The 19403-nt window shown below is 37.6% G+C and overlaps 1 protein-coding gene across 3 annotated transcripts in view; it reads right to left on the bottom strand.

Moving 5' to 3' along the window:
- THOC1 (THO complex 1) overlaps positions 1-19403 on the bottom strand; it is a 43807-nt gene that overhangs the window by 8956 nt on the left and 15448 nt on the right. For 2 of the 3 annotated variants that reach the window (XM_006194453.3, XM_014567462.2), the window contains exons 8-11: positions 18607-18689; positions 16353-16426; positions 14742-14850; positions 13467-13598 (exon numbers count right to left, since the gene is read on the bottom strand). In XM_006194453.3, the coding sequence (XP_006194515.2) occupies positions 13467-13598; positions 14742-14850; positions 16353-16426; positions 18607-18689 (398 nt within the window). The remainder of the gene's footprint in view (positions 1-13466; positions 13599-14741; positions 14851-16352; positions 16427-18606; positions 18690-19403) is intronic. The other variant, XM_032467211.1, reaches the window with a different exon arrangement.

Here is a 19403-nt window from a genome sequence, read left to right as displayed (position 1 = left end):
CAGAGCTCAGTAAGAAGCACATGAGAAGGAAGCAGAGGTGAAAGATCATCTGTGAATGAAATGGATTTTTATGTTTTAGGGAAAACTGTATCACACTTGTATCATCACAGAATCTCGATTAGAAAGGACTTGGAGTGCATTAATCAGGAAGCTTTTCAGCAGCCCTGCCACCTGCTGGTCTTCCTGTAAGAATGACTTCACAGATGAAGGCATCACTGATCCTGTCCCTAGAGCGCAAGGGAGAGCTGCCGGCCGGTCCTGCCCTCTAGGCCTGAAGCAACAAGGGAAGTGCCTCTTCTATACACATAACCCGTGAGACACCTGACAGCTTCAGAATCGGTGTCCAGCTCCTGTCCCCAGTTCCTGTGGCTCGTCACGTGCTATGCTTCCATCTGCTGATGCTGGGCTGCACCCCACAGGCCTACAAGCCCTGTACCTGCCCAGCCTCGAGATGGAGAAACAACGGTTTAATGGATGGGGAATCTTACATGTCTGAAGCAAGGTCCTGGAGTGACAGCCCACCGTGTGTGGCAGAGGCGGGCAGGACAGGGCAGCAGTCTTTGCTGAGCAGGGGGGAGGTCACCAGTTACAGGGGAAATTGATGTCAGGTTGACTCATTGGTTACAGGGAAACTAGCAGAGGGGCACGCCCCGCCCCTCACTGCCCCCTGCGATAAGCTCTCGAGGTGGGAGATGTTCTGATCTAAAGATTAGAACAGTCACTAGCTGGGGCCTGAGGCAGGTACATAGGAAGGTCAGTCACCTGAGTAGGTGTAGGTGGAGCAGGAGGTAGAGAGAGCAGGAGGACAGCCATCTTGGGGGGCCTGACCCTACAGTGGCCTAACACTCACTGGCCATTTACTCACCAGCCACTTCTTCCATACTGGCTCTTGCTCAAGCAAACTCCATTTTTTTTTTTTTTAAATGATTATTGGCCTTCCAGTTGGGTTTCCCTCACCTTTAGGGGCTTGATTTAGGAATCTGATTCTGTTGCTGTATTAACCGTCCCAAACTGGCAAGCTGCATGGCATGCTCCCAGGCTCCCTTCCCTCCACTCCCCCACACCTGGGCCCTCAGTTCCTTGACCTCAACTCCACTGATGGTCACAGCCCCTCTACTTTGGTCCCCCACTACCACGGCCACAGTTTGACCTGGCGGTCACTCACATCTGCCCGGCCCTGAAATCTCTGATTCACAATCCTCTCTCTGCAACCTCCTCCTCTTCCAGGTCTCACACTCCAATGTCCCAGTGGATCTAGTATCTAGACCTTACTGAGACCTTAACTTCCTTGAACCCTTGGCCTGTCTCTAAGTCTCATCCTGTTTTTACTATAATCCTATTTTAGTCTAGATAAGGAGTCGGACAGAAACATTTCCTCAGAGGGCCAGGAAAGAAACATTTGAGGCTACGTGAGTCAAAAGAGGCATATTATTGATATTATTTAGGTACTTATGTAAGCATTTAAAGTGTAAAAAAAAACAACACAAAACAGGCAGTGGGCCAGGGCCTGTGGGCGGTAGTCAGCCGGCCCCTGTTCTAGATTTCTTGGTCTATCTCTTCAACCATTTTCTTGCCAACTTCCTTAACACCCTTATCCCACACTTCTGTCACATCTATTGGGCAGAACAGCCACGCGGATCAAGCCAACTGTTCCCTTCTCTGTACTAACACCGAGGAGTCCACCCTAGGCTGCAGGGGGAGTGCCTGAGAGAACACAAGGCACGCGGCCGTGCAGCGGCCACCGCTGCTGTCGCTCTCTCTGCCTGAGAACTTGCGTCTCTAACCAGCAATCCCTGCTCTCACTCTCCACAGCAACTGCTTCAAGCCCCCTGCACTTACCAAAGCATCACGCTCCCGACCAAGATCCCCCTCCTCATCCCAGATCTGGACACTCAAGAAGCCACTACTAATTTCTACTTGAGTGTCCAGCTGACGCGCCTGATCAGATTTCGTGTTCAAAACAAAACACCAATTTTCCCAACGAAGTCTGCTTTTCCCCATTGCTGGCTAGTGCACCGAGAGGCTCCACCATCCACCAGTTTGCCTAAACTACTCTGGGAAGCCTTCCTGGAAAAAGCAATCTCTATGCACCACAGGAGCACACCTCAAGCTGGAGCGCGTGCGAGGAGGAGGACACAGGAGGCGCAGAGACTGAGGCGAGGAAGACCCCACGGACTTCAGTCTGGAGAGAAGACGGGGCCTCCTGGCTTGAAGAAATGGCTGCTGTTCATGATTTTTCATCTACCTTGAGCTTACTCAGAGCCCCTTTACCACATTTATTGTTTTATGTTGGATGATATATATATGGGGTTTTCTGATAGAAACAACAGATTGAAAACAGGAGTCACCGGATACTAAATCAGAGGTGGGAAGGGACTAGTGCGATCATTGAAGCTCACTGTTTCTTCACATTTTCCTTAAGGAAACAAGGGCCCGAGAAGTTAAAAATGACCCTTCAGGGTTATACAGCTAGTTAACAGGAGGTGAGACTAAAGCTGAAAGACTCAATCGTGTTCCTTCTTCCATTATATGTGCTAGTTTTACTTTTCTTCGGTTATTTTTTTAAGTGACAACATTTGCGTCATGCAGTGGGTCAAGTATTTCTTTGTTGTCTTTGTCTTTGTTTTTGAACAAAGGGCCTTTTACCATCCTTAGCTTTTACTGCACCTTTTGCCCAGGCCTCAGCCTTCCTGCTTATTCTAAACCTAGAAAAGCTCAGGTTACCCCTCCTAGTTACCCCACGTGCCCTTCTGTCGATGAATCATACATATAAACAGTGCTTTCTACACATCTGAAACTTTTCATAATAAAAGAAATTAAAAAACAAAACAGTATTCCTGGTAAAATTAAACTGAAGTATGAAATCTTCCATTTCTGTTACTCTAACACAAAATACTTTTAAGAATCTGTGGTACGAAACAAAATATTAAGAGCATTCTCATTAATTAAACTCTTACTCATTTGTCATTATTAACACATCAGAGAAAAGTATGAAGTATTTTTTAAAGTTCAAAAGGGAACAGTTAGGCAATAAAACATTCACAGCCCACAGTCCAGTCACTTGTCAAGTCCTGCCATCTCCACTTGCTCCCCACTTGCTGAACCAGAATACTGAAACTGCTGAAGCCCCTCTACGACTTCACTCCACAACGGTAGTAAGCGCCGGCATGGGTCTGATGCTACTATACATACGGAGGCCTCTATAAATAATACATCAAGGTATTCTGCATGTTCTCAAGCTATATGATACACACTATCTTGCAATAAGCCATTTTTCATTCATCATCATCATGATTATTCTTAAAATTTACACACATGCAGCTCTAGACCAGGGGTTGGCAAATTTCTGTTAAGGGTCAGTCAGCAAATTATTTTAGGCTCTGTGGTCAGACAGTCTTCGTCCTGACCACTTACCTCTGCTGCTGCTGGGCAGAAGCAGCTGCAGACGACACTGAAGGAACGAGCGTGGCTGTGCACCAACAGACTTTTTCAAAAACAGGCTGTAAGCGATGTGCCGACCCCTGCTCTAGCTTACCTGTTTTCGGTACTATACAGAGCTCGATGTTACAAATATACCATAATTTACCACCACCCATCTCCTGCTTATGAACATTTAGGTTGTGTCCAAATTTTCGCTTACAAACACCTAAGGTTGAAAATTTTCATTTATAATAAGAATCCTCTATTCCTTGAAGTGCTGATAATATGTGCCCCCAAAAATCTGGGCCTAATGTCATCTGAAAAGTGTCATTTTGATTACTATTTAATAGTTTATTCAGGTTTTCAAATTTTTGTGACTCCATTTTGGTAATTAAACTTTTCTACAGAATTACTATTTCATTAGACTTAAACATTTATTAGTTCAGAATATATTCTCTTAACGCATTTTACTATCTCCGTATTTTCAATTACTGCCATTTTTATTGCTAACCTTGTTTACTGGTACCTTTTCACTTTTTCTTTTCTCAGACTTAGTCTGTAAGAAGTTTTACAAAAGCTTTTTATAAAATTTTTCTTCTCAAAGCTTTTGGTTCTGCTGATATGTTCTATAGTTTCTAGTTCATTTATTTGTGCTATTATTATTATTTACTTCTCTCTTGAGGTTTATTCTGTATCTTTTCTAGCTTCTTGAATTCTCAATTCATGTCACTCTTAAATTTTTCATTATTGCATTTAAAGTGGTAATTTTCTCTTTACCTCTCACCTTATTTGTAACCCATACACCTGACATAAAATACTTAACAATTTGCTATATAACAAACCTTTGTAACAAACTTAGAATTTCCACCGTGATTTCCTCTTTAATTCCTGGAGAATGCTTTTTATGTTTCCATATATTTACCTCTTTTTAAACTATCCCTTTTATAATTCTAATTTAATTGCACTGTAGCCAGAGAATGTTCTGCATGACAGGGCATCTTTCAAATCTGCTGATCCTTTATGACCTAGTACACAGTCGAATTTTATGAATGTACCACATGTACTCAAGAAGAACAAATTAGCTCTATTTGTTGTGTTCAAGTTTCCAAATATACTACATCAAGATTATTTTTATTGTGCAAATCTTAATCACATACTTATTAATTTTGGTCTGCTTGATCCATCAGTAACTCAAGCTTATAATTTTTAATTGTTCAAATCTTCCATATACTTACTAATCTTCAGTCTGCTTGACCCATCAGTTTTTGATGAAGGTACTTTAAAATATCCCACTATAATTGTGGATCTGCCAGCTTCTGATAAATGTACAAGTTTCTGCTTAATATATTTTAAGAATAAACTGTTAAGTGCATGTAAGGTCATGGTATCTTCATGATTATCTTCTGGGTGGCTTCTGCTTTTTGCCTGAAATTAATTTGGTATTCATGTAGCTTTCTTCTTGTTGGTATTCACCCGGAATGTCTCTTTCCATCCTAATATTGCGACCTCCTTGATTCTCCATGGTTGCAAATTATGTGCTCCATATTCCATTGGTTAGATTTCTCACGTTCTTTCTTTCCCACATAAATTTTAAGCTTATTAGGTCTACTTTTTCTTCCTTCTTAATGCAAACTGATGGAATTACAAAGTTTAGTTACGCACTGCAAGGACACTGGGAAGGGGAAGGGTCTAAGATGCAAAGCTCTTTAAAAGGAAGCTGCTGCTCCCTGGGAGAGAGAGACACCAATAACAACCTGGTGCACAGGAAGCCAAGAGCATCCGTGCAAATGTGAATCTGTTTTACTCCTGAGCCTTTCTACTTGCCTCATCTGAGCTGGTTTAGAATGTTTCCTTGGAATAATAGTGCTTCTATAAAATCTCCAGTTTCCCTAATAATTTCTAATAAAAATAATCTATCCACTTTAATATTAATAATTTAATCATTTTGCCTGTTGACTGAGTTACTCTCATTTTTTCCTTTTTTAAGTGAAAACCCACTGAATTGTGTGCAGGGAGCACAGGCGTGGGCAGTAGTCTTTTTGATGCAACAGCAGTATGACTGCAGGAGTTACATATTCCTCAGTAAAAGGAATGAATATATTGTGCACAACTCTGATTAATTGTGTATCGTGAGACATTTTTAGAAGAGTATAAAATCTCTCAAGTGTACAATCCTTTCCTCACTTATTTTAAGGCACCATTGAGTTCTTATATAGTCCTGGAGAGCTGCTAAGACCCTCCTCAATTAAGAAATCATGCCAAAACTCCAAATACTTTAAATGTATCTATCTTCTTCCCAGACTGGGAGAAAACACAGGTTCCCCAGTCATTCTGTTTACTAAGAGAGCCATGATTTAAACTTTTAATCTTCATAAATGAAACACATGCTAAATTAGGGTTTAGAGGATGAAACTGTAAAATGGTTTTCTACCAGGCACAGCTGCCTTCCCATATAACCTTTTCAGCTGAATTATAAAAGATCTGGTTTCTGAGACGAATATATAAACAACTGTACAAAAACTAAATCACAAGTATAAATAGTATTCCTACTTACTAATAATTTTTTAAAACTTCCTTTCAAAAGTAGGTTCTTAAAAAAATGGAAAACCTAATTTTAGTTTAAGAATCTCAGTGTCCCTGCTGAGTTACAAGATGAAGATGTGCTCACAGCCAAGCAGGAGATGTTGCGTCTCAGCCCTTTTTCTTCAGCAGAAAGGTAACTTAAAGGTACAGTCACGGATTGAAAGCCTTTAGGAAACCCTTTTGTACTAATACTTTTAAGGAAAATTAGAGGATTTTAATATTGCCCACTAAAATAAATACCCAAAATTTAAATTTTGATCCCACTTCCCTTAAAATTTAACATAAAACATACTATTTTTTAGTAAATCAGGATTTTTCTGCCTTCAAAAGCCTAAATTAAATGGAACTTCCTAAACAACAGAGATTAGGTTGTTTCCTATACTAATACTTAGGATTATTTAAACATAAACATGGGTGAACAATAAGTTAAATTGTGATTATTATCATAGCCAATATCTACATACTGGTTTTCATAAACCTCAGGCAACACTAAAAATTATGTGATTCTACAGAGCACGCCTATGCTAACTGGTAAAGTTTCAATAATCTATTTTCCTGAAGAAACTTCTAAAGAAATTAAAATTCAGATATGGAAAAAAAGAAAAAGTACCTAACAACACTATACAATTCCTATGTATTTTTGACCTAACTCTCTTTGACTGTATATAAAAACATTCGTTCTTTATAATGCTCAAATTAAGATGGTGAAACCAATTAATGTACTTTTAAACATGTTAAAATTGTTTTAAAAGAAGTTTTAAAACTTGAAATAAATAATACTGTTATTAAATATATTGCTTGATACAGTAAAACAAGTAGAAAGTACATTTGAAGTTACTAAACACTTAACATATAATAGAGGGAACCTGATCAACTCAGAGAAACAAAATTAAGTCTGGGTTTGGGGTCTGTTCCCAAAGGCAGTGAAAGGTCCTTTGCCCTCTGTATGTTCTGTCCAGATGGCAGAAATTACTGCTCTTGTCAAGAGCATTTTCTTCTCAGATGTCTGTCAACATTGGTAAGTGTACTAAGTTCTCCATGTTTTTGTGTTAAATCGTGACTACGTAGCGTTGTGAACTGAAATGAGAGCTCTCATCGCTAGGAGAGCTAACATTTTTAATGGTCCTTCTGCTATAGCTATTATTAACTTTTTGGTTTGTTTTGGGGGGGAGGTAATTAGGTCTATTTATTATCAGGTTTCTGCTTTTTTTTTTTAAATGGTGGTACTGGAGGTTGAACCCATGACCTCATGCATGCTAAGCACACATGCTACCACAGAGCTACACCCACTGCCCCCCAGCTATGATTAACTTCTATTATTCTGGCTAATAACAGCACTGTCGGCCACTTCTCATTGTACCTCTGCTCCTATCTTTATCTTACCAATTAACTCCTCTGCCAATTCTTTTACTTTGCCCTTCTTCAGAATTAGGTTCCAAATCCAGAGCCTACACTGGCAGGGTAAATTTTTTTTTTTTTTGACTATATCTTTATTTTTTCCTAAGTGGCTGCTTGGCAGCACCAAGTTATTTACTCTCTTATCTTGCTTGCATAAGCATGGCTTGACTCACACAGAGGGGATTCTAAAAATAATAATGATGACTATGCTCTAAACTTTCCTTACGTTCAATGACATCTTCAGAGCTGTCCACAGAGTACAAGAGTGTCACAAAAAGAAGGCAGCTCATGCCTCCCATCTTGAGGACCATTTCAGGTTGATTTTATTCATGTAAAAAGTGTCAATCATATAAAAAGTTTCAGTAACTGCATCTGCCTTTTCGAATGGTGGAAGCATATCCATATGCTAAAACTAACATGCGTGTCAGCAGAAGACTTCAAACAAATTGCAGTTTGTAAAACCCTAAAGATTCATCAATGCCTTCATGCCACAGGACTGAGATTCAGCAGAGACAGTCAAGCATCAAAAGAGAATTCTGAAAAATAAACTAACCCCAGAGTCTGTATATAATTCAACTAAAGTGGCTAGACACATTGCCTACAGTTCATATGACAGTGAGATCTACAGTAAACAGAAGACTTGGTCTCTCTCCTAATGCAACATTAACGACAGGCCAGCTGAGTTTCTGTTACTTCCCCAGTGGCCACCCAAGAGACAACGCTGCCGTGCCAGATAATGCTGTGTTAGATTATTTCCAAGCCCAGATCAAGTCTGTCAAATCATTCTAATCAAAGCTGAGAGAAACCCTACCAATTGATCCAGATGGTGTCAAGACAGAAAACCATTTAACTGATTTACATCAAGGTTCCCCAGTGGAAAACACTGCTCTGATCTTGCTGAGAACTGCTAAGTGCTTACATGATTTTTAAAGTGTAAGGCTTTCCATCTTGGATTTATAAGAAAATGTCAATCTCACCCGTTTAACGGCTTTTTGCTATTAACTTCTTTTTCTCTAGGGGCAAAGAGATCAATGATCTAAATTTCAGATCATGGTGACAACCTCTAGGAACCTCATGGCACAGTCTTGGAACTCTCTGAAGGGCTGGCTCTTTCTCTGGTTGCGAGGAAAACGCAAGCTGTGTTCCAGGGTTGTGCAAAAGCCTCCCAGACCTGTTTAATGGGGGTCCCATAAGAAACAACTGGTGAAACTAAAGAAAATCACAGGGAAGTGGTTAGTCTGCCTATTTGTCTATAGGAGGGTCTTACTTCTGACTTCATTTGTTCCTAACTAGGCTGTTGTACGTCTCATAAAAGAGCAGGCCTGTCTCTCCCTTCACTACATGAAGACTCAGCATTGGCTGCCTCTCAAATGGATACATAAAGTACAAAAAAAATTTAAGGCAGAACCACTATATTGATAGCTTGTCTCTGCCAAAAACTTTTGTATTTAAAGTGACCCAAAGTTCTTATTTGAGAGCTCTTCACACCACGCAGAGACTGGGAAGAACTGTTACTTCTCTTCTCTTTATGAACAGGAACGGCCTAATGACCACACTGGGATCAACAATGCATGGCCATGGGGCAACCACTCTGACGCCTGCTGGCTCCGGAGTATCCCCCGGATCTCCTTCACTTGGTCGTTGAGTCTAAACTGTAATTGGAAGGAACAGGTAACCCTGAAGCCCACACCTAGTTATTGGCACTATACTCTTTTCTGTGAAAACTCAAGATGCAAAACTTCATTCCTTTAACCATCATATTACCACTCATGGTACTTTAAAAACACTGTTTTAAAACACTGGTTCTGGGGGGAAGGTATAGCTCAAGTGGTAGAGCACATGCTTAGATCAGCATGCACAAGGTCCTGGGTTCAATCCCCAGCACCTCCATTAAAAAATATAAATAAATAAATAAACCTAATTAGCCCCCCCACCCACCCAAAACATATAAAATGTTGGTTCTACTTGTACCTGCTACATAGTACTGAGGAAGAAATTCCTCTAATACAGTGCTCTTCACATGGTATGAAAAACTGGACAATTAGAGGTGAAATCCTCCCTTAAAATTTCTGAGTACGATCCTGGACTAAACTTAAGGAACAGGTATTCCCTCCCCATCCCCCCCAGTACAGATGTCTCAGTACTACCTACACTGAGCAACTGACATCCCTGCATTATACTGCTATGCTAACAAGGGACCCGTACTGTTGGAAACTAGTGTTTACAGTCATAACCTAGGCAGCACAAAAAGGTGGTCCCTGAAAATTAGTGTCATTTTTTTCCAAGGGGAAACTTCCATCTTTAAGAAAGAAGGTATGATAACTTAGAAAAACATCTTTTATATTTACAGAACCTGTGCCTCCCTGAGGTTGCCATATGATTGGCCTGTCTCTAACTATAAAGCTTTTATCATCCTTGCAACATCTCCTGACTTTCCTAAGGAAAAGTTTGACCACATTCATGTAAGCAAAACAGAATGCTTCTGGGCAATGACATTCCCACCAGCTAGGGCTGCATGCTCTGAGTGCCGAAAGACCTAACTTTGTAACAAGACTGCTCCGCTAAACCTGCTCACCACTGAAATGACAGGCTATAGAATAATGCTCCAAATAATTATATGACTTTAGATTTCACTTAAGCTAGCCCTCACTGGCAAGAAATGTATCCCTGAAAAATCAGAGCGTTTCTGTCACTTATCAAATCTACAACCAGAAGTAAGCTGGAAAGTAACATCAGACTGGAATGTTCTTGTATGGGATGATGGCTCTTTCAGAAATCCTGGGATTTAAAACATCATGTAAGGTATTACAGAGATGCTGGAAGGCCTCTCTCGGTGGAGCAGTAAAACTTGTAAAACGGTGCTACAGGTAATGCATTACAAATATTTTCACTTGGATACTGAGTGGTAAACACTGGAAACACACAGGAAAATATGGAGACTGCACAAGAAGTGTTCTCATACAGGTTGAAATTTAAGATAAAGTTGCTGCTTAAGAGGCAACTTAAGAGGGAAATGAAGATGCAAAACATCATATGCCTTAAATTCTCTGTTACAATTCTTTGTGCCTTTTTCTTTCCCACATGGTAAAGTTTTAAGCTTCTAAAAGCTACTTTCACCTCTCTCAAAACATTACCTAATGAATTCCAGTGCTTAACCCTAAAAGCTCATGCTGCCTGCACTGCTGGAAAGAAAGCTCAGTCAGTAGAGGAGACACGATTCAGGGAGCCAGTTCTGATAAAGTGGTGAAAGGAGACCGACACAAAGGCACTGATCTGACACTCCAACGTGGAGATGTCTCTGAAAATGTATAATCCTGCTGCTACATACAATTAAAATATCCTTGGAAATGTCGAATGTCCAAAAAACCCTTTTAAGACATCCGGAGTTTGTCATGTCCTGGGAAATGTGACTCTAACTCCTAAACATATATCACTCTTACTGGTTGTTGTATTGTTTTAAACTTTTTTGCCCTGATATTATTTAAATTCACATCTTGGCTTTCTGGAAGGTATATATCTCTGGGAAGGTTCTCTGTTAAGCTAGAAGAGCTTTGGGATTTTCTCCCCTCTTCTACATAGGGTAAAGTAAAGATCTTGAAGTCTCTGTTCAACCAAAGAGTTTTATATGTTTGTTTTATTTAGATTAATAAATACAGCTGGATTTAAAAAATCCAATCTGATAATCTGTCTTATTAAGTAAATTAAATTCAGCTTATATAATTATTACTGATATATTCAGATTTATTTCTACTCTCTTTTTTTTTCCCTCCCTCCTGCCATCTGTTGGAGTTATAAAGTTGTCTACATTCCTTCCTGTCCCCCTTTTCACTCCCTGCCATTTCACTCCCTACAAGTTTTTTCTTTTGGTGGTCTCCCTTTTAGTGTAATAAAGTCTAAAGTTATCCAGCATTCCTTTTCTCCTCCTAAAGATTATAAGAACTGTAGTATATGCCTAAATTACTCATTAAACACGATTTTACCTCCCATACTGCTATCTAGCTTAAATTCTACATTAAAGTTTTTTTTTTAAAAATCAGTTATTATGACAGTTTTATTTTCAGTCAATAGTAAATTGAAATATTTTTCAATGTTTGTGCTCACAATTGCTTTCTGTTTTCCACTCCTTTCTTACAGGTTTGGTTTCCTTCTTCCTAAACACCATCCTTTAACAGTTTTTCAAAATGACAGTCCTAGAGTGGTGTGCTTTCCTGGTCTTAGAATGAAAACATCTTTATTTTATCTACAGTCTTGAGTGTATTTAGCTGGGTATGAGATTCTAGATTGATAGTTATCTTTTTTCTCAGCACTTAAATATTTCTCTGCTGTATTCTGGTATTTATTATTGGTATCTGTTAGAAACCTGTTCCTTTTCAGTATATTTGTCTTTTTCCCCCACTGTGGTGGCTTTTAAGGTTTTCTTTTCATCCCTGCAATTACAGCATAATGTATCAAAGTGTGAATTCATCTTTCTTCATCCTGCTTGGCAGCTGTAGCACACTTTTAACCTAAGAGCTTAGGACTTCCTATAGTCCTTTAGTTTCTCCATCATTCTCTTCCGTTTTGTTCTTTGGAAATCCTACTTAGATATACGCTGGAATTTCTCAATCTAACCTCAATGGCTCTTAACAGTTCTTTTATGTTAACAAAAAAAAAAAAAATCTGTCTCTGTGCTGTGTTCCGGGTGAACTCATCCCTAGTTCTCATTCTATATCTATACCTATGTTCACTCTATAGTTTAATTCTGTGTGCTGTGCTTTGGTTTCAATGATTATATTTTTCAATTTCAAGACTCCCCATTAGTAGTCATATTAAACTGTCCTATTTCATGTCTGCTGAAATGCTTCAGTTTCACAATTTCTTATTCTCAGTGGATGCTCTATCATCAATTCTTTTTGATTATCCAAAATATATATATTTTAAGTCTTAGCGAAGCTGTGTACCTGAAATAAATACACATATGTCCCAACAGTTGATTTTGCTGGTAATGTTTCTTAGTATTGGATTTTGAAATCTTAATTTGTTAGAGTGTTGAATGCAGGGCTTTTGTTTTGGAATGGTTATTTCTTCTTCTTTCTCGTTGTGTACACCCTTTCCTGTCTATTAGTTTCATATTTTCTTCCTCCTGGGTCCCTGGGCCCAAGTTTGGAAAACAGTCTTATGACGACTTTTTGGAACAGCTGTTTCATGTTATTAGGGTATCACGATATCACATATCTGGACATAGAGCAAGCAGAGGACAGAGAGCCCGGCCTTTGTTATCCCTAGACTCACAACTTCCCATGAAACCATAGCCTTTGGCAGAAGATTGGTAATATTTTTCTTACTTTCTTTTCAAAAGTGGGTGAAGTTCCACCCCAGACTCTGGCTTTAAATAATGAATCTGACTCTGGCTCCCGGTCCCACATGGAACACATCTGGTCTGTCACTTGTAGCCAAACCTCTGGGCACCACCATGTGCTTGGGATACAGAGTCCATCAGGCCCAGTGCCTCATTTTCACTTACTATTTGGCGGTTCTGGTCCGTGAAGATAGGTACCTTTTTTCTGGAAGCCCAGGTTTGTCTGTTTGGTTTTCTCTTTTTGTATTTTAACCTGTCATTGCTACATGTTTTGAGCAAAGGGAATGAGCTGAAATGTAAACCCTATGCTCCATCTTGAGTAGAAAATCACGTAATCCCTTAGCACTGTATTTGAACAAAATTCACTTATTAAACTGTACAGGTAAGATTAACAGGGAATTTAAAAACTCCTATTTGTACCCAAATGGCAAACTAATTATAAAATATTTTCATAAGTGCAAATTAAATCTTAACTTGAGGTTCAAACTATATATACTTGAAAGGAAGGTCCATTTATTCTAAAATCAGTCTACAGAACAGATTTCACCTTTGAAATCAAATTAGCCTTACTTTATAAGGAGAAATAAGACTCTCAAACTAACATTTATGTTTTAACCAAAAGTAAAGTAAGAAACTTTTCTACTGTATTTAACCTAAAAGGGTATCAGCTAAACAGAAAAAAATAACCAAACATTTCTTATGCTTAATGAAAAAGAAAGATTTGTACCTTTTCACTTGTTAAAAATTTTGCAAAATACACATGCTCTCCTCCTGTTTTCAATTCTTCCATCTTTTTCCTCGAGGCCTGAGTATCATCTAATTTATAACTCTTAAAAACAGCTAGAACTTCTTCAGAATACTGCAAAATAATAATACCGACTAGTGTTATTTGGTATTGTTGCCCAATCATTTCTTTAGTGCTTTTCTTTATCAAAATACCTAGAATTTATTCCCAGTTAACCATATATGCATACTGTAAGGCACTTTAAATAAGAAAAATTATGATGGCAAAAAATGAGGGTAAATTATTTTGTATGTGACTTCATGGTTACTGTAAAAGTAGCAATAAATGCTCTACTTCTAAAGAAATGTGATTTCTTTTGCAGCCTGTGTAAGGGACAAACAGAAATTAATGTTTTGAGAGTACACAGAAATTTACTAGTGAAATTAGCTGTTTAATCAGTGGTGAAAACTCTCAAGCATTTCTTGTGCTAAAGACTGTGAGCAAGTGAAAAACGATGTCACCCAGCTGTGGGACAATTCTAGGCTACCTCCTACTCACCTCTTAATCTAAATCTGCATGGTTGCCAAAAAGATACTGCATATATAACACAGAAATACACACCACGCTACCTATTAACCTTAGATTTTGATTACAATAAAAAGGACAAGTGACCTTTAAGTAGCCAAGAAAAAGAAATAGAGAATTCTTATATTTAAAAAAAAAAAAAAGTGAGCAAACTTTTCCTGTAAAGAATCAGATAGTAAATATTTTAGGTTATATGGCTCATACGGTCTCAGATGCAACTACTCAAGTCAGTTATTACAGCACAAAACCACAGATAATACATAAGTGAGTGTGTGTGCTAAATAACTTTGTTTACAAAAACAGGCAGTACGCTGGAAGTAGTCCAAGGCCACAGTCTGCAGATTCCTGTTCTAACAGGATAGCTGAAGTAATTTTGTGCAAAGTGAAGGTAGAATGTATTCTACAAAAATTCATCAATTCAGGTTGATTATACACACTATGTACACAAACAAAAAACCTAAACAAACCACCAAGGCTGTAGTTACTTTTAAATCCTCAAGTCACTTATAAGCTACTCTCAAAGTCAGTTGTTTAAATATTAATTCACAACTTAGCTTCTATATATTTTGAAACAGGCATAAAAATGTAATAGCTAAGAATTATACTGAAAAGCACGCTGGACAAGAGTCAAGTTTGGCAGTGCCATTAGCTATAAAATACTGGGCTTTTGGTAGTCTGTGACTAGCAACTCACCTTGAGAAAAGTTTTCCATGAAATCTTCTCATAGCATTGCACAGGGTTCCTAAAATAATCCTGAAGTGACCAGAATTTCCGGTACAGGTTGTAATCAATTGGAATGGAGCTAATAAAATAAATGTTATATTAAGTAAATCATTTAAGTTCTTTTAGAAACATCTAAGTGCTTTAACTTTTCTTGGGTCACAAATCCTTTTAAAAAGCTGGTGAAGCCCATGGCCTCTTTCCCCAGAAAAATATACATTCATAAATATTTATATAAACTTCAATAAATAATTTCAGAGGATTCACAGACCCCCATCCCCTCTTGATCTTCAGTGGTGGAACCCCTGAATTTTGGCTGGATACATTCAGAACTAAAGGCTATGTTTCCCAACCTCTCCTGCAGCTAGATGTGGTCATGTGATTAAATTCTGGCCAATCAGCTGTGAGTAGAAGCCCTATGAGACTTATTTGGGCCATGTTTTACCATTTTCCCTTCCCCCTTTTGCTGGCTAGAATGCAGATGTAATGATGAACCATCCTAGAGACTAGCGGAAAAAGAGCAAACACCAAGGAACAGTGGAACAACAAATCAGAAGGGACACGGGGACCTAGACAATCTCCCTGAAGAGTGCTACTGTATCAGCCCTGAACTGCCTGTCTTCAGACTTTTACAAGAGGAGGAAATCACCTTTCATGTTAAGCTAATGTTAATATAAATCTATGTTAAAAGCCATTGGCATTATATCCTAACTAACACTACATTAAGAAGATTATAAAACAAATACAAATACATTAGGTACATATCAACTTAGTATTTTGAAAATAAGACCTTTCTTCAGTGTTTTATTATGGCATTATTAATTCAACTTCTAATTTGGCTATGTTGCAAGTCTACAGTGTCAATACCTATTCTTTTAATCTTTAACTTTACAAGCAATCATTATGCTGTAAAATGTTTTAGTTTTTAATTTTAAAACAAACATTTCAGACTTTGTTAACAAAATCCTCTGTATTCTTCCAAATGGCCAATGAAGTCTTGCAGAATTACCCAAATGTCAAAAATGCTTGAGGTACCGACTATTTCACATCCTCACATAGCCACAAAAAATTTTTAACATCACCTCTATAACATTTATTTCATCTGTAAACACAACTGTGTACCACCTTACTCCATTCTTTCCAAATAAACCTTAACAAGGTGAACCCATGGAAGACAGTATCTTTGCTAAGCTTCATATGAATATTTCAAGTAAGACTATAACTTTATATGGGAAACAGGAGCTAGGTTTAGTGATCCACACAGCACCAGGATCTCAAAGCGAAACGGAAGGGAGAAGGGGAGGAGAGCCTAGGTTGCCTGTGGTTGGCTTTTCCAATGTTAGAATACGTATCACGGAGGCGACCTAAACAACAGACTGCCTGCACACAATTTAGAAACCACCTGATACAGCAAATCAGTGATTTAGGATTTATAATTTTAAGTAATATACATGAAAGTTACAAATGAGAGAAATCTATAAGCATGATTTCCTTCTTCTTTATCTACATTCTCACTCTAGTACCTGGTAAATCTTCAAGGTTTTATCTTTGTAAATCAAGAAATCTGAACTTTTAAACACTGACCAAGTTGTTGGAGCTTCATCATCTCCCATTTCACCTTCTTCTACATCCATTCCTTCTTCTCTATCCTCAGTGTGCTGAATTAATAAAAAAAAGGACAATCTTTTATAAAGCAGTTGTCAGGCAGAAGAGAATTCTATGTGACAAGGATCTGAGAATTCAAGAGCTGTACGACAGTAATATACGACAGTCATGAAGACATAGTGCAAAGTTTTAAACTAGTACTTCTCCAAACATAGTCATTAGGGTCTCTCTGGGAATAAATAGTCTACAGCAAGTTATGGTTTGGAAATACAGCAAACAATGACCTTTTAGAAAAGTGAGAAGATTATTAGTACCCTAAAGAACCACAATAAATAACTCGTGAATTTAAGTAGTTTTTGTCCCCAGCTTTAAATTGACCCTGAAAATCCCCCCCAACCCCTACACATAACACTTATTATCTGGGAACACTTTAGGATATGCTGGGTGTTCAGCTCCATATTGAAAAATTCAAAATAGCAAGTTCACATAGCATAGTCTAAGAAGTACCTAAAAAATACATAAAGGTAAAAGATTAAAGGTGAGTGACAGAATTTGAAAAATCTTATGCAAAGTCACTATCCTTTCCAAACTGATGATGAGTAATTTTAAGGAATAAATTAAATAAAGCAATCTGATTAATTTACAGTGAGATATCAGTTACATCCAATTAATAACATTTTAAACTTAAAACTTGCTCCTAAATGAAGAGAAGGTGCTGAATGCCCCCAAATTTGCCAACTCTGGACTGTCTTCTGGATATATTATAAATAATCTTTAAAAATAAAGTTGGTTTTGCCAATGTCCTTTTGAAAACCAATGGGCAAATGATGGATTATTTAACAAATGGTTCTGAGATAACTGTCTCACCGTTTGGGAAAAATATAACTCAACTTATTCCAAATTTCAACATTACTGCTGGGTTAAAGATTTAAAAGAAAAAAATAAGATCATAAAAGCACCAGAAGATGAAGAGAATTATATACTCTCTTTTGTTGTTGTTGTTAAATTTTATTTTTTCATTTTTGTGGGGGAGTTAGTTAGGTTTATTTATTTATTTTTTAATGGAGTACTAAGGATTGAACCCAGGACCTTGTACCTGCTAAGCAGGCACTCTACCATGGAGCTATAACCTTCTTCCCCCCGGGAATTGTATACTTTTGTGGAGTGGAAGCTTTCAGTATGACACAAGGCCGGCAACACTAAAACAAAAGGTCAACAAATGTTAATATTACTATATCCAAATTTAACAGTTCTATACAGCAAACTCTATAAAGTTACAAGAAAAACTATAAACTGAGGGAAAAAATACATCAACATACGGTAGGTAACAAATTAATATTATTCCATACAATGAGTTTCTACACATTAATAAAAAAGACACTTCAATAGTAAAATGGGGAAATTGTACAAACAGGCAATTCTCTTTCTCATTGTTTCTAAATGTTCTGAAGAAAAATAAATTCCAACAAACATACAGTAAGTTCCTTGACTTCATTAGTAGCCAAGGAAATGTAAGTTAATGCAAATAAGACTTACTTTTCAAGCATATTATCAATTAAGCAAAGATTTTTAAAATCTGATAATTCCCAGTGTTGGTGTGAGGTTGTGGGGAAATGCGAGGGCATTCTCTGTGCCACTGGAGATAGCATAAATGGGTACAATTTTTTTGAGAAGTATCTGGGCAATAGTTATCAAAATTTGATATACACACTTATTTTGACAGAGCAATTTCACTTATCTGACTTTCTCCAAAGGAGACACCTGCATAATTTAGCAGTGACATACAAAACACTATTCACAATAATGCTTTTAACAATTTTTCACTACTGAAGATTATCTAAATACCCGCTGATAGGGGACTGTGACATATCCAAAGGCATCATTAAAACACTGAGACAAATGTAAATGTACTGATGCAGACAAGCTTCCATTTTATACTGTTAAAAGTAAACTGTATGACCTCATTTTTGGAATGAAACTACAAACACACAAAAAGTCCTGTAAAAACAGACAGACAATGTTACGAGTGGTTATCTTTGGGGCCTTGGATTATAGGGTAGCTGCATTTTCTATTTCAAATATTTCTATTTTGTCTGCATTTTTACACAGAATGCATATTATTTCTAGAAATTGGAAATAAAAGTTAAAAAATTTTTGATTTAGAAGACCCATTCACATGAGTTGTCTCAATAACAAAGTTAAAATACGTTGTTAGGTTTCATATCAGCCTCACCTTCTGACCCAGTGTACTTTCCTGTTCATTGGTATTGAAAACAGTGACATTTTCCAGATTAAATTGACTCTGCAAGTTAAGACCTATTAAAAAAAAAAAAAGATTTTCAAAGCAAATCCACTGAACACCTAAACTTGTTTAATATAACTCTGTTGTCATATAACCCAAATATATAAAATGATAAATCCATAATTAAGCAAAAGATCAGGTCAGAAATAATATCACACTTGATTTTCAAATTCTTTTAAAAGTCATTTAAGATGCCTTTAGAGCATGCAGAAATATAGCTGATCCTTGTCATTCATGAATATTCTAGAACAATATTACAGAATGCAATATGTAGTAGTTTATAATTTTGCTGAAGCACAAATAAAAATTGTACTAATAAAGTATGAGTGTATTAACAGTACTTATAGTAAATACATTACAGTTAATGAGAGCCAGGTTTCTTGCTGTCAGGGAAAGAAATTATAAATAAGCAGGTCTATTGGTGCTGGATTAGACTCATAAGTATCAATCAGTATGACACCATTGTTTTTGTTGTAGGTCATTTAAAAAATATACAGACAGACACAGAAATAAATACAGATGCACATGAACACGAGTTAGTACACATATAGCCTCTGAGCTCTGTCCCGAGAACGCTTTAGGAGTGATGTTCTAGTAACAATCAGCATACCTAGTGCCCAGATCTTGTCTCCTAAATACTATTCTTAAGTAAATTAGGCTCTTTGGAGAAGTGGTTGATTCCAGGGGTGGGGCATGGAAAACACAAGATGCACCTGGACTACCCAGGA

This window comes from Camelus ferus, chromosome 24, assembly GCF_009834535.1.
Source record: "Camelus ferus isolate YT-003-E chromosome 24, BCGSAC_Cfer_1.0, whole genome shotgun sequence".
NCBI classification, from domain to species: Eukaryota; Metazoa; Chordata; class Mammalia; order Artiodactyla; family Camelidae; genus Camelus; species Camelus ferus.
Note: the sequence above shows the minus strand (reverse complement) of the source record. Positions and strands in the feature narration are given on the sequence as shown.